Source organism: Micropterus dolomieu, linkage group LG12 (assembly GCF_021292245.1).
Source record: "Micropterus dolomieu isolate WLL.071019.BEF.003 ecotype Adirondacks linkage group LG12, ASM2129224v1, whole genome shotgun sequence".
Taxonomy (NCBI): domain Eukaryota; kingdom Metazoa; phylum Chordata; class Actinopteri; order Centrarchiformes; family Centrarchidae; genus Micropterus; species Micropterus dolomieu.
Window position 1 is genome coordinate 28,606,342 of NC_060161.1, and position 20,105 is coordinate 28,626,446.

The 20,105-nt window shown below is 39.5% G+C and overlaps 1 protein-coding gene across 1 annotated transcript in view; it reads right to left on the minus strand.

Moving 5' to 3' along the window:
* Positions 1–11,463, minus strand: part of tnfsf10l (TNF superfamily member 10, like) — a 53,716-nt gene extending 42,253 nt beyond the window's left edge. The window contains exon 1 of the mRNA XM_046063993.1: positions 10,908–11,463. Coding sequence (XP_045919949.1) covers positions 10,908–11,129 — 222 coding nt within the window. The 5' untranslated portion in view covers positions 11,130–11,463. The remainder of the gene's footprint in view (positions 1–10,907) is intronic.
* Positions 11,464–20,105: the final 8,642 nt, after the last annotated feature.

Genomic DNA, 20,105 nt, shown 5'->3' on the forward strand with positions numbered 1-20,105 from the left:
ATTTAATGATTTGTTCATCCAACTTTCAGAGCTATGGGTGAGCTGTTAGGGTGCTGTAATTGAGCAATCAAGCCAACATCTGCTTTCTCAGCCATACTCGCATCCAACTTTTAACAGACAAAACTTCTACTGAAAATGATAACATTATTTAGAAGTCCCAGCCTTAGGGACGCTTTGACCGCCCTCCTGACAGATTCATGATTTCACCTCTTTTCCCAGAGCCTTTCTTATTAAGGTTTTCCATTCAGCAGCTGCAGGCAAAGCCAAATCTGTGATCAGTGGTTGATTCATTGATTCATGGATGACCTGCGATTGCACATGTCAAGCTTCTAATAAGGCAGTGTTATTTTGTGAGACACTAAGCCGAAACTTAGCTACAGTCTGGAGCTACGTGTAGAGCTGAGGAAGTGGAACATCGGCAATAATCATTGTGGGGGTTTTTGTCCTACGAAAGCAATGATGATAGGTAACGAAGGGCTTTCATTAAAAGCCAAAACCACAGTTTTTTCTAGGTCAGTGAGACATGAGAGAGACAAAGGAGATGGCCAACACAAGGTTTAGGCAGGCAAGAAGTTGGACAAGAGTGGGTGAAAAGATGGTAGAGATAATTAGGGAGAGAAAGAGTTGAGTGCTTATTTAATCGGTACAGAAATGAGAGCTAAAAGAGGTACAGCAGGGTTGTTTCTGGGTTAAGAGTCAAAAAGCTGATATCGGAGAGAGAGCACAACAGAGTGTGAGTGTGTTTGAGGAAAACATTGGAGTAGACAGGCTGACACTAACAAGCTCTCCTTCTTGTGCCAGGACGAACATGTCTGCCCATTTCCCAGGGATAGATCATGTTAGAACAACTGAGAACTTTCCATCCAAACATCCACTGCGTAATCAGGTAACACACACACACACACACACACACACGCGCCTTTGTTTGGACACGGCAGTATATATAAACAGACACAATCAGCACATACAAGATATATTGTATACACACAGGGGTTGAACATATACTATACTTCACATTTTCGAGTGGCCTTTTATTGTGGCCAGCCTAAGGTACACCTATATATATGCAATACCCATGCTGTCTGATCAGCATCTTGATATGCCACACCTGAGGTGGATGGATTATCTCCACAAAGGAGAAGTGCTCACTAACACAAATTTGGACAGATTTGTGAACAGTATTTGAGAGAAATAGGCCTTTTGTGTACATAGAGAAGATCTTAGATCATTGAGTTCAGCTCATGATGAATGAGGGCAAAAACAAAAGTGTTGCGTTTATAATTATGTTCAGTGTACAAACTGTTTTGCCAATGTAATGAGCCACTATTGACCTTATTATCAAATACTGGATACCAGCCATTCACGTGTAAACCTTAATTTAACATGCCTTTTTTCTACGGAGGGGGGGCATTCAAGAGCTTTCTCTTTTCTGTGACTTTCAAAGCATTACAAAACATAACTGAAGCCTGGTCCCATAACAGAACTGATGGCTGTCAATTAATATCAAATAATCTGCAAGTATTTTTCTTGATTAATTGTTTAGTCTCTAAAATGGTTTAAGTTCCTTCAGCCCAAGAAGTTTAATACTCTCTTTACCGAATAGCTGTGTGTGTGTGAGTGTTGTGTGTGTGTGTGTGTGTGTGTGTGTGTGTGTGTGTGTGTGTATGTTGCCTCAAAGCTGCTAAACCTGAAAGAATTTCAATTGATTTTGGTGGAGAGTCCCATTTTGTTTTTAATGCACTTTCAATATTCTATGAAAATATTTTTAAATTGTAATTTTGACATTAACATTGCTTCTGGTCTTCAAAAACCCTTGTAAAAAGTGTTTTGTACTTTCATTTCTCCCCCTTTTGCCTTCTTTTGTCACACTCCACCAAACTCAAGGTTTTAGCTGTGGTTTGATTTGGACATGTTCCAGCAGGGCAAAGCAGCTTCTCTTCTGCCTCTCCTTTGATACAATCCATGTATAGAAGGTATGTGAAGGATTTTCTTACCACATGATGGGAGCCATATGGAGGCCTTTACAGTGGAGATCGGAAATATGGGAAAATTGATAGACAAGAGGAGGGACATTTTGTTGTAGGAGGTCAACACGGAGGTGAAAGTCCAATTTATAGACATCTTTAACCATCTGTTTGCTAGCAATGCCATGCATTATGAAATAGTTTCTAGAGTCTTTTATTCACCCAGACTGGACGATTTTGCACAGGCATCGGTTTTTGATTATCAGACACACATATATATATATATATATATATGGGAGTAAATGCTTGTGTATGGGCTCCATTACTTTGGAAAGTCTGTATTGTTTAACTAACACATACTAAAAAAGACTGGACTCTTATCCAGTGCCAACACTCTCAGTTTCAGGTACTTAAAGACCAGACTGTTGGTTGTTTCTGACTGTGGAGGAGGTATTATATCTGCTATTTGTTTTTTTGATACATCTCATCATAATTATTGAGAAATTGTTGCAATCATACAAGTTAGGGTTGGGCGATGTCTACAATGAAACATCTGGATGGACGTTTCATTCTAGTCATAGTCGGTCATCTAATAAAGGCATGGTTCACTGGCATTTCCCTTGGTAAAAAACTTGGTAGCCTGCGGACATGAACCAGGTAAAGCAACAGTGCAGATGCAGATGTTGGTTTGTACGTCATTAACGAGCCGGCATGCGGCTCACTTGCTGCCGTGATAACGGATCACGGGTGGAAAACTCTGTAAAAAAAAAAGTTCTGTATCTTTTGAGTGAGTTTATAAAACATACCGCTGTTCATGCTAACTCGAACTACAAAACTATTTATTTCCTCCTTTTCATGTCTCCTTTATTAATCAATAACTGTTACACAATTTCTAGATTTTTGAAACTAGATTTTCTTTCTAGAGCCAATATGATTAGAAGTCCAGTTATTTAGTTGATCAACAGAAAAATAATCCTCAACAATTTTTGTAATCGAGTAATCAGTTTAATTTCTAAAGCAAAAATGGCAAACATTTACCGGTTTTACCTTCTCAAATATTAATATTTTCTGTTTGTTAAATTCAGTTTTCTCTGATATCCAAGCTCTGAGAACTTGTGATGGCCATTTTGTCACTATTTCCTGACATTTTATCGACCAATCGATCGATTACAAGAGAAAACAAACCTTAGATTAATTCATAATGAAAATAATCACTAGTTGTATCTCCATTTCTTTCTTAATATTATTTGTTTGAAAAAAATAAAGATAAAAAGGTATAACTTTCTCTTATATCAGAAAAAAATAGATATCCAGTATGTTAAATTACTGCTGTGTAATCTGCCAGAGATAGTGATTAACAAAAAGGGATATGAAAATGTAGAAAACAGAAATTCAGCCGACTCTACAGTCAACATTACATTGCCACCAGGTATATAAAAAGTTTAGCAGCGATGATATCAGCTCCCAGATGTTGAAGTAGATGTTTATTAAGAGCTTTATTCCCTTCAGATCTTCTGAACTGAATTTATCAGCGCTTTATAGCCATGTTGACTGAGCAAACAAAGTGATAGTGCGCAGCACCAGCTGTTGGCACACACACACAAACACACACACACACCCCACAGCTGTAGCCACATCCTAATGAGCATTCCAACGTGGGAACGCAAATATCCTCTTTTCACGTGTCACGCTGCTAAACCAAGGTCGTACGTGTGTCTGTGCGTGGTGGGTCTGTATATCTGTCCTACTTCAGATAATGTTTAGCAGCAGACTCCTCTCCTGCTCTCCTTTAAGCTCCTCCCTCCTCTCCCCTGTCCATCTTTTGCTTCCTTAAATGATTTATGTGACTATTGAGATGCTTTTTCACTTTTTGTGGTGAGGAAACATGACAGGTTTAATAAGAACTGAAATACTATTATTTGGTACCTCATTTCTTGTGCAAGAAATTTTGGTCTCAGAGGGGCTTTACATTTTTTGTAACATGGGCAAGTGAAGTGTTATTTTAAACATCTGAGTTGTCTGCGATGATAAATTTGGCTTCTAGGTGGGTGTCGTATGCAGCTACATTTAAAATTACAGCAAATTTTTGCAGCAAATTGCATGATATTTTGCTAAGAAGTAGAAAATAATCCGGTTTCCTGAGTTCTTCCATTTTACAACACAGTATAATAATAATATATTAAAGGAAAAGTTCAGCATTTTGGGAAACAACTTATTTGCCTTCTTGACAAGAATTAGATGAATAGATTGATGTCACTCACGTGTCCCCACAGTAAATATGAAAACACTTCCAGCAGCATAAACAGCTAGTTTGTTTCTTTCCAATGCTAACAAAATCCACCTACCAGCACCTCTTACTAACACGTTAGATATAGATATCGTGTGTACTGTTTAATCTGTGCAAAAACTAATTATAAAAGTGGTGATCCATGCATTAAATGTCAGAATATCTCTACCTCTGCTGCTTCAGTTTGGATCATTCTGTTTTTAATCTGTCTCGTGTGAGTTCCCCAAATTTATGTGAGTCCTCTTCCATAACTACTGAATACTGTTGTGTATTTTTATGGAGCTCATCTCTTTTTTGTCCATGTATCATCATTATCATCTCCTCCTGTCGTCCCCCCCCCCCCTCCTCTTCGCTTTTATCTCTTTCAACTCTCATGCCCACTTTTTCCTCTCCCCTCTCTCTTTCCTGTGATCCCGCCTGTTCTTTTCATCCACATCCAAATGACCTGGCCGTGACAAAACCGAGCGTGCATTCAGGTCTGTGCAAAGACAAAAACACTGTGTCTCATGGAAATGTCTCCACAAGTCTCCCAATACATATGTGTGTGCCTGTGAGTATGTCTGCAAACATAAACAGGCCATCAAAGCATTATACCAAGCAAATGAGTGTGTTTTTAGGAGGAAATTGAATCGAGACGTTTCTTTTTATCAGTTTTAAAATTACATGCATCGTGTATGATCATGGGAGCCAATTCTTGACCGAAAAAGGGCAAGAATTTCTGTGTGCTCTCGCCAACGTGACTGTTATGCCAAAATTTCAAGAGATTACTTCATTTTGGCCTTGTCATCTTCACTGAGTCATGAAGGCCACCTTCATCTATTAACCACATGTGCATTTGCATAATTGTACATGCACATTTAAACCTCTTGTTCTTTTTGTGTGTTACACCCATATAAACACCTTACGTAACCTTGGAGACATGCCCAAGGCTTGTTTAGATGCAAAGAGCATACACATCAACTGCCAAAGAATCACTTAACGTCTAAACTCTTGCTCCTTCAGCCCTAAAACTGACTGTAACTCGATTCGCCTATGTGGACTCAAACCACAACATTCAGAGACCGCAGGGGGGCGGGAGGAGAGAGGGAAGGTGTGATAGAAAGAGAGAGAGGGAACTGTGTATTTTGGCAACAGAGTCTGGACTGGGAGGTTTATATTAGTTGCTTTCAATTAAATCTTAACACTTGCAGTGAAGGATTTGATTTTACTCGAAACTGGCCGCTGATGATGAACATACGTCAAGTGTGTGTCTTTTTGTTTGTGTGCTGCGAAGACGCTAAAGATCAAATTCCTCTCTCACATACACTCTGGTCCACACTTGCCCAGTCAATGACACCAAACCCCCTGTAATGCACACGTGTTGCACCCTCCAAACACACATCACAAACACACATCACACACACGCACACACATATTGCCACATATTCTTGTTATCCAAGAAACCATTGATTCTCTAACTTCAACCCTGACCTTCACTAATAAAACCTGAGGCAGTGTGGAACTCTGGGATAAATATACAGCAGATTTATGTACTAATGGAACAACTGGGCTCTACTGTTCTTTACGGCGCTATAGGAGGCTGCGTCAGAAATTTCTTGGCAACAGCAGCTGGGACCACACAGGGAGGCTGGACGGAAAATGGATGAAAAGGACTGATTAACAGGCTGCTAACACCGTCGTCTACCAGGTACCTTAGCCTGTAGTTAGTGTTCATTGCTTTAGTTCAGCAAGGCGCTTTTAGCAGGCGTCAGCCAGATCTCATGGCTCACTTCCACTCACTTAAAGCGCCACTCGTTCCTGTGACTAGATCTTATGTCAAGTTGATTCATTGGCCGACTCAGATAAGTTCTCAGTCCTGCAAAAAGTCTGATATCCAGCAGAATCACTGTCAGTGTGAGCTTGAGGAAACACGTAGGCTTGAACCAAAACAGCTCTGAAATTCAAGCAATTTCTGGCGTAGTGGTTAGGCCCCCCCAAGGTTTCCTGTCTGGCTCTTCCTCGGTCCCCATCTAATAAAGGAAAATCCCACAAAGAATCTGTATTTGTTTACGAACACAATCAACATGTATACAGATTTGTTTTGCTTATTTCAACTGTTTGGATTTCATAGTTAAATCATAGTTAAAGAAGCAAATCTGTATACATGTTGAAAGGGGGGAAATATGTGGAGAGAGTATAGGGCAAAAATGGCGATTGGCCGAAAATCAAACAAGGGACGGAGTGAGTAGTGTCTTGGACCACTGGGGATTGTTTTTTTTAACACAGTACCAGTTATGTCTGGAGAGGCATTTAGTGGGACTGTGGAACTAGAATAAGCGTCTGCTGGATATTTCAAACAAAATAACCTGATCAAAAGAGTTGTAAATTTAATTATATGGTCAAAGACCTCTAATGTGGATGGTACATCACCCTGATTACACTGTACAATTTTAACCTTTAACTGACTGTATCTTAACCCCAACACCTAATTCAACCTAAAATAAACTTATCTACCTGAAATTAGTCCTGTAGGTTTCTTTTGGAGAATTTTCTTTATTTTTCTGTGCCTGAAGGTCATCACACAGATAATCACACACACACACACACACACGCACACACACCGGGTGTATTGTTGCATGTAGGGTGAGTCAGAGCCTATCAGTGAAACTAAACAATAATAAAGAGGACCAGTGAAGTGTAAGGAATGGAATGCCAATCACACACACACACACAGACACACACACACGCACAGATAACGAAAATCCCCCAAATTTCACACAATTCAACACAAACGGGATGATGGGAACAGGAACCTAAAATGTGCACTTATACAACCACTGTGGGTGGAAAAATTGAAAGTTAACATCAAAGGCTCACACCGATTATTGTTTTATATAGAAAAAAAAATAAAATACTGTAGCTGTTACAGATGTGAAGGCTCATGTGTGACCCTGATCCAGGAAGTCATAAAACATGTGGAAATAAATTAAAGTCTTAATAACGCAGACACAAGATGCAACAAAACAAACTCACTTGAACTGCAAATGAAACATGGCTAAAATAGTTTCCTCCCAAAATGTCTTCTGGACATTTAAGATAAAAAAGATCTTAAATGTCCGGAAGACATCTTTGAAAAAATACATGAAAGGATTTCCAACATGCTTGATTAGTTATTTAACGTATGAAGAACACATTTGATGTAGTGTTAAGCATGTCAAAAGTACCTTTGATAAGCAGTTTATCATATTAAACGCCATGCTCCTACATTATCTATTTCATTTGAACCCACTTAAGAGAAGCGTCCTGGTATAAATGAAGAATTATTTCAAGAACAAACAAGCAAAGCGACAAATTGGTTCAATTGACAAGAAACTTTCTAGATTTCTAAGTGTCATTTACAATGTCTGCAAAGTTCCTGAACACTCATCGACTAAGATCAGAAAGTCTTGAGTGCTTGGTCACTTTACCACCTGATGAAAATGTAAATTAATGAATTAATAAGTTAGATAACAGACGAACATAAGGTAAGTTCTAAGTAAGGCTGCAACAAATTATTCTTTTCATTTTCAATTAATCTGCCGAGTATTTTGTTTTGATTAATACAATAACTGTTTGGTCTACAACTTGTCAAAAAGAAAGTGAAAAACCCCACCCATCACAACTTCTTCAAGCTCAAGGTGACGTCTTCAAACTGCCTGTTTTGTCTGACCCGGCCCAAAACCCAAAGATATTCTGCATATTATCACATAAAACGGAGAAAAGCAGCAAATTCTCACAATTGGGAAACTTGAACCAGAGAATGTTTTGCATTAAAAATGACTCAAGCAGTTTATCTTTTAACAGAAAAGTTGCTGATTATTTTTCTGTTATACGACAGATTGATTAATCTACTTATGTTTCCTGCTCTTTACCTATTACTGTTTTTAACTGGACATTATTCTTAAGTTCAGTATTTGGGAGCCCGTTAAGAAGTGACTCAGCCATTGGATTTAATTCTGCCTTCGAGGAACGCTGTCTGACGTTCACTCAAAACACACACACCCAAAGTATTTTTATGTATAAAGTGAATAACCGGTTTACACAAAGTGCCTCAACCAGCAACAATGGACACAAAAGCAACAGAGGACGTGCACCCATGAGGCCAGGAGCTTCTGTATTTACATGTGTGTATTTGTTTGTGTTTGAATGCCGCAGCACTGAGGCAACACCGGAGCATTCCTCATTGTGTGGTCTTCATTGTTTCCAAGTATCTTTTGTCTTAACCAGGCTGGCATGGGTTGGAACTCTACTGCAATTCAAAGAAGGGCCTGTTTCCAGATTAAAAATAGCTGGCCTTCGCATGAGAACCGGGGGATTCCCCACATGCAAGATGCATAGCTCCGTGTTTTCTATTTCGTCTCTGTCCAGTGTCATCTCTAAACTATTCCTTATGTGATTTCCTGCCACCAGCTACGAGTACGTGGAAAAATAAAGGCTGGGATCAACCCACGTTCATAAATAAAACAAATCATCTAATAAATAATAATAACAATAATAATCTTTATATATTGATTTATAATCTTAACAAAGACATTTCTACAAGACTGGAAGAAGAAAAATCCAATGTTTTATTGAAATGAGAAGGTACAAGGACTTCTGACACAAATATTGTCCCTAACCCACGCTATCTTGTTATCACAATTGTCTAAAACCACCATGAATGATGGTGTCACAACATTTCTCACCTTGCTGTGAAAGTTGTCACTCAAATTGGGCTCTCTAACGTTATCCATTAATGTATAATTTAATTAGTTTCACCCTCTTTGTGGACACATATTATTCTGATGATGGCTCTCCAAGACAGACATTACCCCACTATTTAAAAAGCAGTGCAAAATACAGTTTTAACCGACAGACACACATAATTTCATTTGTGTAGAAAAAGAGCATGTATCTCAGCTATATTTACTTATTAAAGGCAGTGTCTTGTAGTAATACAGTATTTGATCAACTCCATGATCACCACTACATCTGCACAAGATTTCCTAAAAAAGATAGAACGGCTTATATGTGCAGATGTTTGTCCATCACACACAAGCTCCTAATGGCTCACTTAATGTAAGCCATACTGGATAAAAGCAGCATCTACAAAGCTTGAAAAGTCAATTGTTTATGACCTGTTTTGCAAACGCATTAAGAAAACAACATATATCATTTCTTTATTCTCATGGGGGAAATTTGCTTTTTTTCCCCCATCAACCACACAACCCAAGAAAGTGTGGCAGAGCGAGGCTGAGGTTTTGTGTTTCAGTATTAAATTATCCACAGTGCTGGTGCAGGACACACATGATTGACTGAGGTCTTCAGCAATGCACACCTGTCCAACTCATTGCCCCAGTTTGTACAGGGACCTTCCGCCTTCTTCCACGTTCCCTCTCGTGTGGAGACGCAGAGGACATCCATGAAGCCAGCGACAGAGTAGCGTTACAGTTTAAATTGACCTCCGGCTGGGATTCATACATCACCGGCACCATACTTCAGTTCCCTACTTCATCCCTGCAGATTTTTTCAAACGGTCAATAGAAATACATAGAGTGTGTCAGAAACCACATGTAGCACCTCTTTCTGTAGACCACATTTAACAACCTACAGAACAGTTCGTGTGCCTTTAAATCAGGCAGGTAGTTTGCTTTTCCTTGATGAAAGAGAAGCAACAAAGATGTGATAGTTAACCTCTGATGTTGCTCTCACAACAATATGAGTTTCAGTCTGGCTGATAAGCTCATTTCTCCCACATGTCCTGCCTCCCTTCACTGAAGCTTGCTGATAGTAGCCACACAGGTCAACAAGGTTGCAGTAGGACTAATAACCAATGCCACAAAGATCAGCCTTATCGGTTTTCACTTTCACTGACTGCACCAGTGACTGCTTATTGATTTCTACAGGGAGGGGTCTCAGCTGTGCAAATATTCCACCAAAAGACGCCAAAGATTGTAAGAATATTAGATGTGTAAAATACATAGTCGTCTTCACAGCTGAAAACTGTGTATATGCCCATAGCAAATACTTACAATAGTAGCCTATTACCTGCTTATGATTATTTTAGGAGATAAAAGTGTCTTAAAAGAAACCCCTGGGGACAGCCCACCTCCGCCACTGACTGATCCGCATACTTTACCTCTGCGCACATCTGTAACCTACTTAAAAGCAATGCCACGCTACAGCCTCCCACTACTTTCTTTCATAATGGCTACAATATGTTCCTTCAGGCACGCAATTACACTCGTTTAGTTCGATAAACGCTGCTGGACAGACATGCTGCCTATTCGCTCTGCCTCGGTTTATTGTAAATATCGGATTGCAGGTCCAGTCAGGAAAAGCTGTTTTCCAAGCGCCTCACAAGTCAGCGAGTGGGGGCGAACTTCTCCAAACGTCTTCCAGAAATGAATTAGACCTAGGCCTACTCCCCAAACACAAGTTTCACTTCATCTCCTAAATAAAAAACAATAGTAAGAGTAAGCTAAATATGTGGAATTCAACTGTAAAGTGAAACGTAAAACGCTTATATAGCCTATTCCAGTTCAGTGCGTAAGAGTGACTTTTTCTGCACTTTTTTCTCTCATACCGCAAAGATACGGACACATGTGGCTAGAAATGCAGCATTTTAACTCTTTACGTGAGTGGAAACAAGCTCTTACCTGCGATATAGACATGTTCAGGTAGAGAAAGAGCCCAGTGGTGGATGCAATCTGCAGCACCACCACCACTATCACCACCATCGCCACCCACATCTTAGACGGCGCTTCCCGGCGCCTCGTCCCGCTCGGCCCGCCGGCCGGGACCATCATGTAGGTGGTGGAGTCGCTGCTCACCGATCTGAAAAAATCCTGGTGCTGCTGCTGTGCGCTCGGAGTGGCCATGGCATTCCCAACGCATGAGCAGACCTTAAAACCAAGGGAACAGCAAAACAACAACAGCCAACAACAACCTCCACAAGCTTGACCCGAAAGTTGGAGCAAAATTAGATCTCCATGCGCCCGCTGCCAATGGAGCCTTTCATTCGGAGCTCTGCGGGAGAAGCAAAGCCGAGGAGAAGAGAGGGGGGAGCTGCAGAGCAGGCAGACAGGAGAGGAGAAAGACGACCTGAAACGTTAACGTTTGGATCTGACCATGTCTGCTCAGCGTTCAACTGCTGCGTAAAAGTGGGATTGGAGTTACTTGAGGAGGCAGCGCAGACCGATGAGCGAGCAGCAAAGAGGGGCTGGCTTAACCTTTTCATCACCCTGAAGCTGTGGAGGGAGGAATGCTCTCTCTCTCTCTCTCTCTCTCTCTCTCTCTCTCTCTCTCACACACACACTCACACACACACACACACACACACACACACACCCTTTCTCTCACTTACTCACTCACTTTCAGTTTAAATGGTGCTTTCTGGGCATTGGGCACTAAAGTCAAACATCGATTGCCAAAGCAGAGCATAGCAAGATAAGCACTAGTAGATAGAGGTTTTCAAAGTACATCATTTCCCCCCAGTATTGTTCATTTTTTGCAAAAATACCCTTAGAAAGTGGCTAAAATCGATATATTTTGCAGCTGATGTCCCACGATGTATATTATTTTGCTAGAAGTTGGAATTTGCAATATATATCATAGGCTATAGCCTATTTAATTATTTCTGAAAAAGAATGTCACCCCTGTCACTGCAGAGTAGAAAGTAGAAGTTCAGACCTCCTTGATGAAACAATTGCCAATGTCAACCTCAACCTGTCTAGCTGCACTTTGTCCACTTTAAATGTCCTGCAAAGATGTGATGTACTCATACGGTTAAGAAATTATAAAGATGTAACCTTTAACAGAAACAATATATGTCATGATAGTTTAGTTCTTTAGAGACAGTTTGGTTTGACTGGATTGACTGTGATTCTTGTCCTGAGCCTCACTTTCAAGATGGGCTGGCAGAGGGCGCTCTCTCTTTGTTTGGCACTTTTCTCTTTAGTTAAGTTTAAATTACATATGTATCAATAATTCTGCAGAGCACTTTAATTCTGAAAGATTAAGAATGGGTCTATATTATTTAACTTAATATGGATATAGTATAATAGAATAATATCTTGAATTGTTAAAATCTATAAAAACCTGTGTACAAACTGTATATGCATGTTACATTGTCATGGTGAACCACTGGTTCAGAGCTGAACTGTAAACACAGTGTGGGAAAATATGAGCTTCCTCACTGTGTCCAAAAAGAGAAGCCAAGACATCAAAGTCGATACTCACTGCTCAGTTTTAAGGTGATTTAAGACAGGATTTAGAGGACATACATGTTTTATTTATTTTTTGGTTGTGGACAGAAATAAATAAACAATAAAAAGACCTATTTAAGTCAGTGGCCTGCCTGCAGCTTTGTGATGTTTTTGTAAACTGGAGTTCAAATATTTAATCGTGGCTAAAACTTGTTTCACCGTGAAACTGGAGGGCATCGGGCAAATATTTGTACTCAAACAGTGCAAAGCTGTATTATAGACCACAAACACACAGGCAAACACTGGAGGTAGCAGCTCAGGGGACGTAAAGAGTGTAAAGACAGTTATGTCTGCATTTTGTAAGCTATTAACCTTTTGGGCACAGGCACCTTTTCCCAGAAAAAACACCTAAAATAACATACCTGAAATGAATCAGGAATTACTCCTCAACCATTTGGCCAAGATACATAATTCTTGTCTCCTTTGAAAAGTCTGAAGCTAAGAATATATAAATCCATTGTATATTAATTTATTTGTTTTACTATTACAGACTACATGGAGATGCAATAAAGAAAAAAAATCTGATATTTTCATCCTCGCCTGAAAAAAAAAGCTATATTTTAATGCAATAAACCATCAAAACCAGTGAATATCTTATAATACACCTAGAATACAATTGTAACTGTAAATCTGATGAAAATAAACTAAAATACAACAGTTATCATACAACATTTTCAGGCGAATGTCCATATTTTGGCAATATTTACTGTCAAAATCTTGTTTTATTGGTAGATATCTTTAATACACTTTTTCTATCCATACAGCCAAGTTCCAAATAACAACACTGAAATATTGATAAAAACAGTGAGTATTCATCAACATTCCTGTCACCAAAAGCACACCCATCCTTTACAGGCCTGTAGATTGAGAACGGAACATCCCACAGTGATGTTGGGGGTTATCAATGGATCTGGCTTGAGCAGACCTTTCATTTGCATGTCTATGAATCTCCAACAGGTCGGCCACAAAATGGTGAAAAACACCGTGTGTTCTCAAGCGTCATGTTTCCTCTCTGCAGAAATGTCGAGAGCAGGCAGGCATACCTCGCAGGTATTGCACAATAACCAAGATGGCGCCTGCTGAGACTCAAAGCAACAACATCAGCGGGTTTTGGACTTAAAACGGAAAAAAAAAAAATTCGCCCACAGCACGGCTGCCCCTGGTACCGGGGGCGTCTGTTCTTAAGATAAACAATGAATAATAATTAAATACACTAATATTCTGTGTTTGTTTCATTTTCTTCAAAAATTTAAATTAGCTTATATTTAAAGACAAACTAAGGAAGTCTATAAGGGACTATATTACAGTGATAATGTAAAAACTAACTAATCCTCTACATATGTATGTGTTGTTTGAGTAAATAATTTTACTCAAAATGCAAAAATCCTATTTGCATTTTCACAGACTCCTGTGGTCGTTCTATGACCATTTTACAATATAAATGGAAAAGCTGTATTTGCGATTTAATTTTATACAATATTCAATTTAAAAATTAAAATGCCATATAAACAGTGTAGCTCATTTTCCATTTAAGCAAGCAATATTTGAGTCAAAGTGAAAATTTCCTAACAATTTCAAAATTAAATCTAATCTTTCCATCTCTTGCTTTGACCGCTGAGCCATAAATGAGTTGTGTTACATAACTGTTAGCTGTGATATGTTTGAATAAGTAACATAATATGAATGTTGCAGATTTTTTAAAATGTGGTTAAAATAATTATTTAATAATAATTGAAAACATGCAGTAAATAAGCAATGTCATGATGAATCTTGCGGCCCGTCCTCTGGCTTCAGCACTTTGGGAACCACTGCTCCGAACAACAGTCTTCCCTTTGTTTCCTCTCATTGCCACAAACAGCTGGAAAGTGGTCTGCATGTGTGCCCAGCAGTCAGAGCTGTTTATCAAAGATGGGAGGCAGACGAGTTCAGGTCACTGCCAGTCCAGCAGCTATGGAGCACCAGAGGGCCACGTGACTTCACTCCTGTTCAGACTTTGATTAGAAAGGACCACATTTAAGGGGGTTGAAACCAAGTCGAGAGTGAGACCATGAGAAAACTGGGTCCAATTCAACACCAACACACTCCCCAACAAAGTTACACACTGCTCTTTTCTCTTTCCTTTTGTACTGTTTAGTGGTGTAAAACTCCTCAGCTTCATGATCCGAAAGCTTTGTCCGAACTGGAGGCTCCTTGCCCTTCAAATCTCAAATGCTTTTTTGTTCATCCAAGTTGCAGTCGAATCCAGGCGTGGTCCAGAAAAAAGGTCAAGTCCAGTTCTCCTCAAGCAAACTCCGGTGAAATCCACTTGGGGCTTGCACCACATGTGAAAGCCATCTGTTCCTCTGACTGGGACTCAACATGCCCAGAATTTCAGTACAAATCTTGGTGGCCATGGAGGGGATGCTGCAGTCTGCAGATAAGATGGAAAACTATTTGCACTGAAGGAAATATCAAAAAACAGATGGGTAACTCCACAGTATTAAAGAGAGATGTGAAGGAGGAGTCAAATACTTTCCACGTCTACAAAAGCAGATGTTGATAGAAGTGACATTGCTTTGGATTTGAAGTTGACTCCTTGAAGGCAGATTCTTCTACAACTGTGGAAGGTCCTTTTGTGTGGATGTTTCAACATTGCAAGGTCATAAGTTTGACCCCGAAACAGCCAAGTCTCTGACAAATTTTGCAAGAGGACGATTCTTAGCACCTGCAAGGTTGCCTCTCAAGTGTCCCAGGGAGATTTGCAAAGAAGCAAATGATCCTATTTTGTTTTACATTTCCCCAGTGATCGTCCAACTCCTTGAGGTGTTTTTCCAGGCTGAGGAGAAAGTTGCCAGTGACTGAAGTTCAGAGGATTTTGTCTGTGGTGGGATGCCAAAGCCTGAGGAGATGTTTTGTTGATTTAATGTGATACTCCCCTGAAAACTATCTTTTGATTGTGAAACAAATTATTTGGTCTTTTCAAATTCACAGCACTTGGTGGACAATGAATTCATGTGACAAGTTTAGACTGCAGAAAAAAGTGCATAGATACATCTCAAACCTCTTCTGGTGAAAATATTACTGTTCAATAGACAGAGCCTACTGGGCTGCATGTCAAGATCTGTTGGGAGCCAGTTAGTTCGTGGCTCTCATGTTTTGCCTTTACATTCATGTCACAGAGATAACCATCAAATTTGCCAATAAATATAAATACTTTATGAAAGACTCCTCTAACCATCTGAATGTAAAAAAATGATTTGTTGCAAGATACATTTTTCATGCCACACCTGACAATATGTAATATTATGTTTTTATGCCATGTTGTGTATTTAAGCTCAGTTATTATATATATATTATAACTAACAATAAAACATAGTAGTCACAATAGAGGAAAAACACTGTATTTATAACTGTAGATACATGTATGCAGAAACTCAGAAACATTTAAAAAATATTATCTCACTTCAAGTTGAACCATCTGTTTTAACACATTAACATCCAACAGATTGAATAGTTCCAGTTAAAACTGATTTCTTCACAGTATGTGAGTATAATACTAATTCTTGTAAAGGCTGCAAAGTAGTCAAAAGTTGCCATTTAATGCTGCAATATGCACTTTTGCATTGTTATTTATGGTTATATATTTGTTAAATGTACGTTTTATTATAATAGATTACTATAGAGATCACATCTCTGAAGAAGTAGAATAGATACCAGGTTACAGAAATTTTAGTGTATAAAACAAACATGATAATACTTAACTAACTAAATACTTGTTCATACTATTTTTTATTTTACCTAGATTGACCTCTTTGACTAAAAGTTTTTCACAGATTCGCCTGAGGCATTTTGCACATGGCCGTCACAATCGGCCATCTTGATGAGATCATCAAGCAAGACATATTTGGACAACAAGAGCGTAACTAACCACAACTGACACTGTCCTCAACTATCTTACCTAGGTAGCACTTTCTAGGGTTAGCCACAGAAAAACATTTTAACCTGGTTGTATTTCAGCTGACTGGTGCTTTGAGCTAAATGTTAAAGTCAGCATGCTTAAAATGGTGTGTCTTAATTTAGCGTGTTAGCTTGTTAACATTTGCTGCAAGTATCTATGTGGGGATTATTGATAAAGCAGGAATTCATACACATTCTTATTTTGATTGTTTATTTAATTAATGTTTAAGTATTTGGTAACTTTTTTTGCTGTGAGTAGTTCCAGAGGGGGTTGAAGAAGCACAGGGGTGTCTGACCATCCTGCCTGTGTGAAAAGAAACCTCAATCAGTACTAGTCAAGGTTCACGACATAGTATTGAGTATTTCTACTTTATTCCAGTTAGTTATCAAATTAGCTGAAACAGATAAAGTAAATAATGGTAGCACTCACCTCTTCCTGGTAGTGATGTGCCGATCGATCTTAAAGTATCCATATTTCTGATACCAACGTTTCCTGCTCTAGGATCGATACTCATATAAAATGATTGATATCTAAATCAGTCATTTAGAGTGAGTTGGTGTTTTATCATAAGTATCTTAAACTCGGTTGATAGGAACTTTTCCGCCTGTCAAAGTCATGCTTGCGATAAGGCTCTGTGACGGAGCTTCTTTAAAGTGAGCCGCTGCAGCCCTTTACATTTCTCGCGATTGAATACTGACCCTGGCTGACTGTAAAAGCAGTTAAGTCTGGCTGTATTTTAGCTGTGAAGGTAATAGCTGTGTGTGATGTGTGTGCAAAGACAGTGAAATACTTTGGCAACACCGCAAACTTTGCTAAACATCTGAGATTAAGTCTGTCACAATAATAGGATGATGTTATGAAGCTGCAGTTCTGAGCAGGATATTTTGATTATAATTAAAGAATATGACAGTAGTTTAATGTCTTTGATGCAGCTATTATTTTGAATTGGTAAGTCTACAGCCTACTCCTTATTTCTCTCATAAATACAGAAACGGGAGGGGGGAGGTCACATTTAAATAGAAATAAAATATGTAAAAAGTATTGGTATCGGTATCGGCAATACCGGCCTGGGTATTATTTGGTATTGGATCGTATAGGAATTAAATGGTATCGCACATCACTACTCCCTGGTTGTCTCCTCAGCATGGGGCAGAGGCAAACGAGTGTGGTAGGCCCAAGCACCTGCTTAAAAGCAGCAGGAGCAAACCATGAAGCTGAGGGTGGGGGGAGTAAAGGCATCGACAATGCTGATTAATGTGATTATTTTGAGTATTATTTGAGTTATTGATTTATTGACAGAAATTTGTATTTATGTAAATATTTATTCTTTGTGCTCTATTTTTCTATGGCGCTGGGTGTTAGGTAAATATGTATTATTCCAAATGATTGTGGTCCCACCTAAGTGGTTTAATTACCTGCAGTGGGGAGTGTAGGCAGCTAGTTGCTTTCAGTGTAAGTGTGTAGCTGGTTGGTGTTGATGTCTCATTGTGTCTGTATGGAAGACAATAAATGCCACGATTGTGCTTTGAATTTTACTTGTGTCTCATGTCTCTCTCTAGAGTAAAGCCACCATTGGACACCAATTTTTAGTGATGGGCAAATTATCTTTTGTGAAAATGGGTTCATTACTCATAGGTTCAGTTACAGTGGCCTCTCCTGGCAAAATGCAAAGGTGCAATTAAACTGTGCAGTCTAGCAGGTGGACAAAAGGCTTTTAATCACATACACGCATGCACCTCAATGGCCAGTGTTGGAGAAACTACTTTACTTTTGTAGAAAAGACCTTTAGTTCTAAAGCATCTTTGCTTCAGTCACCCTTGGATTTAAAGTATATTTACTCTTACTTCTTACTTCTTTGATGTGCACACATTAAGACTGAACATCATTTTCTATTTACAAATAAAGATTGATGAATGGGTGTATTGTGTTATTGATGAGAGAGTTTTGGGGAAATGTGCCATAGGTTGGATGTGCTTGTGTAAATGTGGCAGGGGGTGAATGGGTTAGATGGGGAACACAAACACTCAACAAGATTTCGAGATGATTGAGGCAGTGCCAGTGAATCACAGGACAGGATTGCGAACAATTCAGTGATTAGTTGCTGCTTCGGACGTCACATGTCACATGTTTTTTTTGCACCAAAGCAAGCTTTGTAGCAGTGGTTCAATGGGATTGTAGTTCAGGTTTGAAGAACATATCGAAGCTTCAGTGTCGCACTGCCATCACTACAGATTTTATCCATCAAATATGTGTTGAGTTGTGCAGTGTGGACTGACAGAGTGACCTATCCTTAGAGCCATGTAGACAGAATATTTCTTCATCCAGATGTTTAGCAACCAATCTTCAGCACAGCTGGGAGTGTTTTTCAAAGATTGTTGGGTGTTCATGTTTTGGAAAATTTGATTCTTAGCTCTGTGACTCATGCAATTTTAAAAGATGAGCGAGATAAACTGAGGTCTTTTCAATAGTCTTTGCAATTACACTCACCTAAAGGATTATTAGGAACACCTGTTCAATTTCTCAATAATACAATTATCTAATCAACCAATCACATGGCAGTTGCTTCAATGCATTTAGGGGTGTGGTCCTGGTCAAGACAATCTCCTGAACTCCAACCTGAATGTCAGAATGGGAAAGAAAGGTGATTTAAGCAATTTTGAGCGTGGCATGGTTGTTGGTGCCAGACGGGCCGGTCTGAGTATTTCACAATCTGCTCAGTTACTGGGATTTTCACGCACAACCATTTCTAGGGTTTACAAAGAATGGTGTGAAAAGGGAAAAACATCCAGTATGCGGCAGTCCTGTGGGCGAAAATGCCTCGTTGATGCTAGAGGTCAGAGGAGAATGGGCCGACTGATTCAAGCTGATAGAAGAGCAACTTTGACTGAAATAACCAACCGTTACAACCGAGGTATGCAGCAAAGCATTTGTGAAGCCACAACACGCACAACCTTGAGGCGGATGGGCTACAACAGCAGAAGACCCCACCGGGTACCACTCATCTCCACTACAAATAGGAAAAAGAGGCTACAATTTGCAAGAGCTCACCAAAATTGGACAGTTGAAGACTGGAAAAATGTTGCCTGGTCTGATGAGTCTCGATTTCTGTTGAGACATTCAGATGGTAGAGTCAGAATTTGGCGTAAACAGAAAGAGAACATGGATCCATCATGCCTTGTTACCACTGTGCAGGCTGGTGGTGGTGGTGTAATGGTGTGGGGGATGTTTTCTTGGCACACTTTAGGCCCCTTAGTGCCAATTGAGCATCGTTTAAATGCCACGGCCTACCTGAGCATTGTTTCTGACCATGTCCATCCCTTTATGGCCACCATGTACCCATCCTCTGATACTTCCAGCAGGATAATGCACCATGTCACAAAGCTCGAATCATTTCAAATTGGTTGAACATGACAATGAGTTCACTGTACTAAAATGGCCCCCACAGTCACCAGATCTCAACCCAATAGAGCATCTTTGAGATGTAGTGGAACGGGAGCTTCGTGCCCTGGATGTGCATCCCACAAATCTCCATCAACTGCAAGATGCTATCCTATCAATATGGGCCAACATTTCTAAAGAATGCTTTCAGCACCTTGTTGAATCAATGCCATGTAGAATTAAGGCAGTTCTGAAGGCGAAAGGGGGTCAAACAC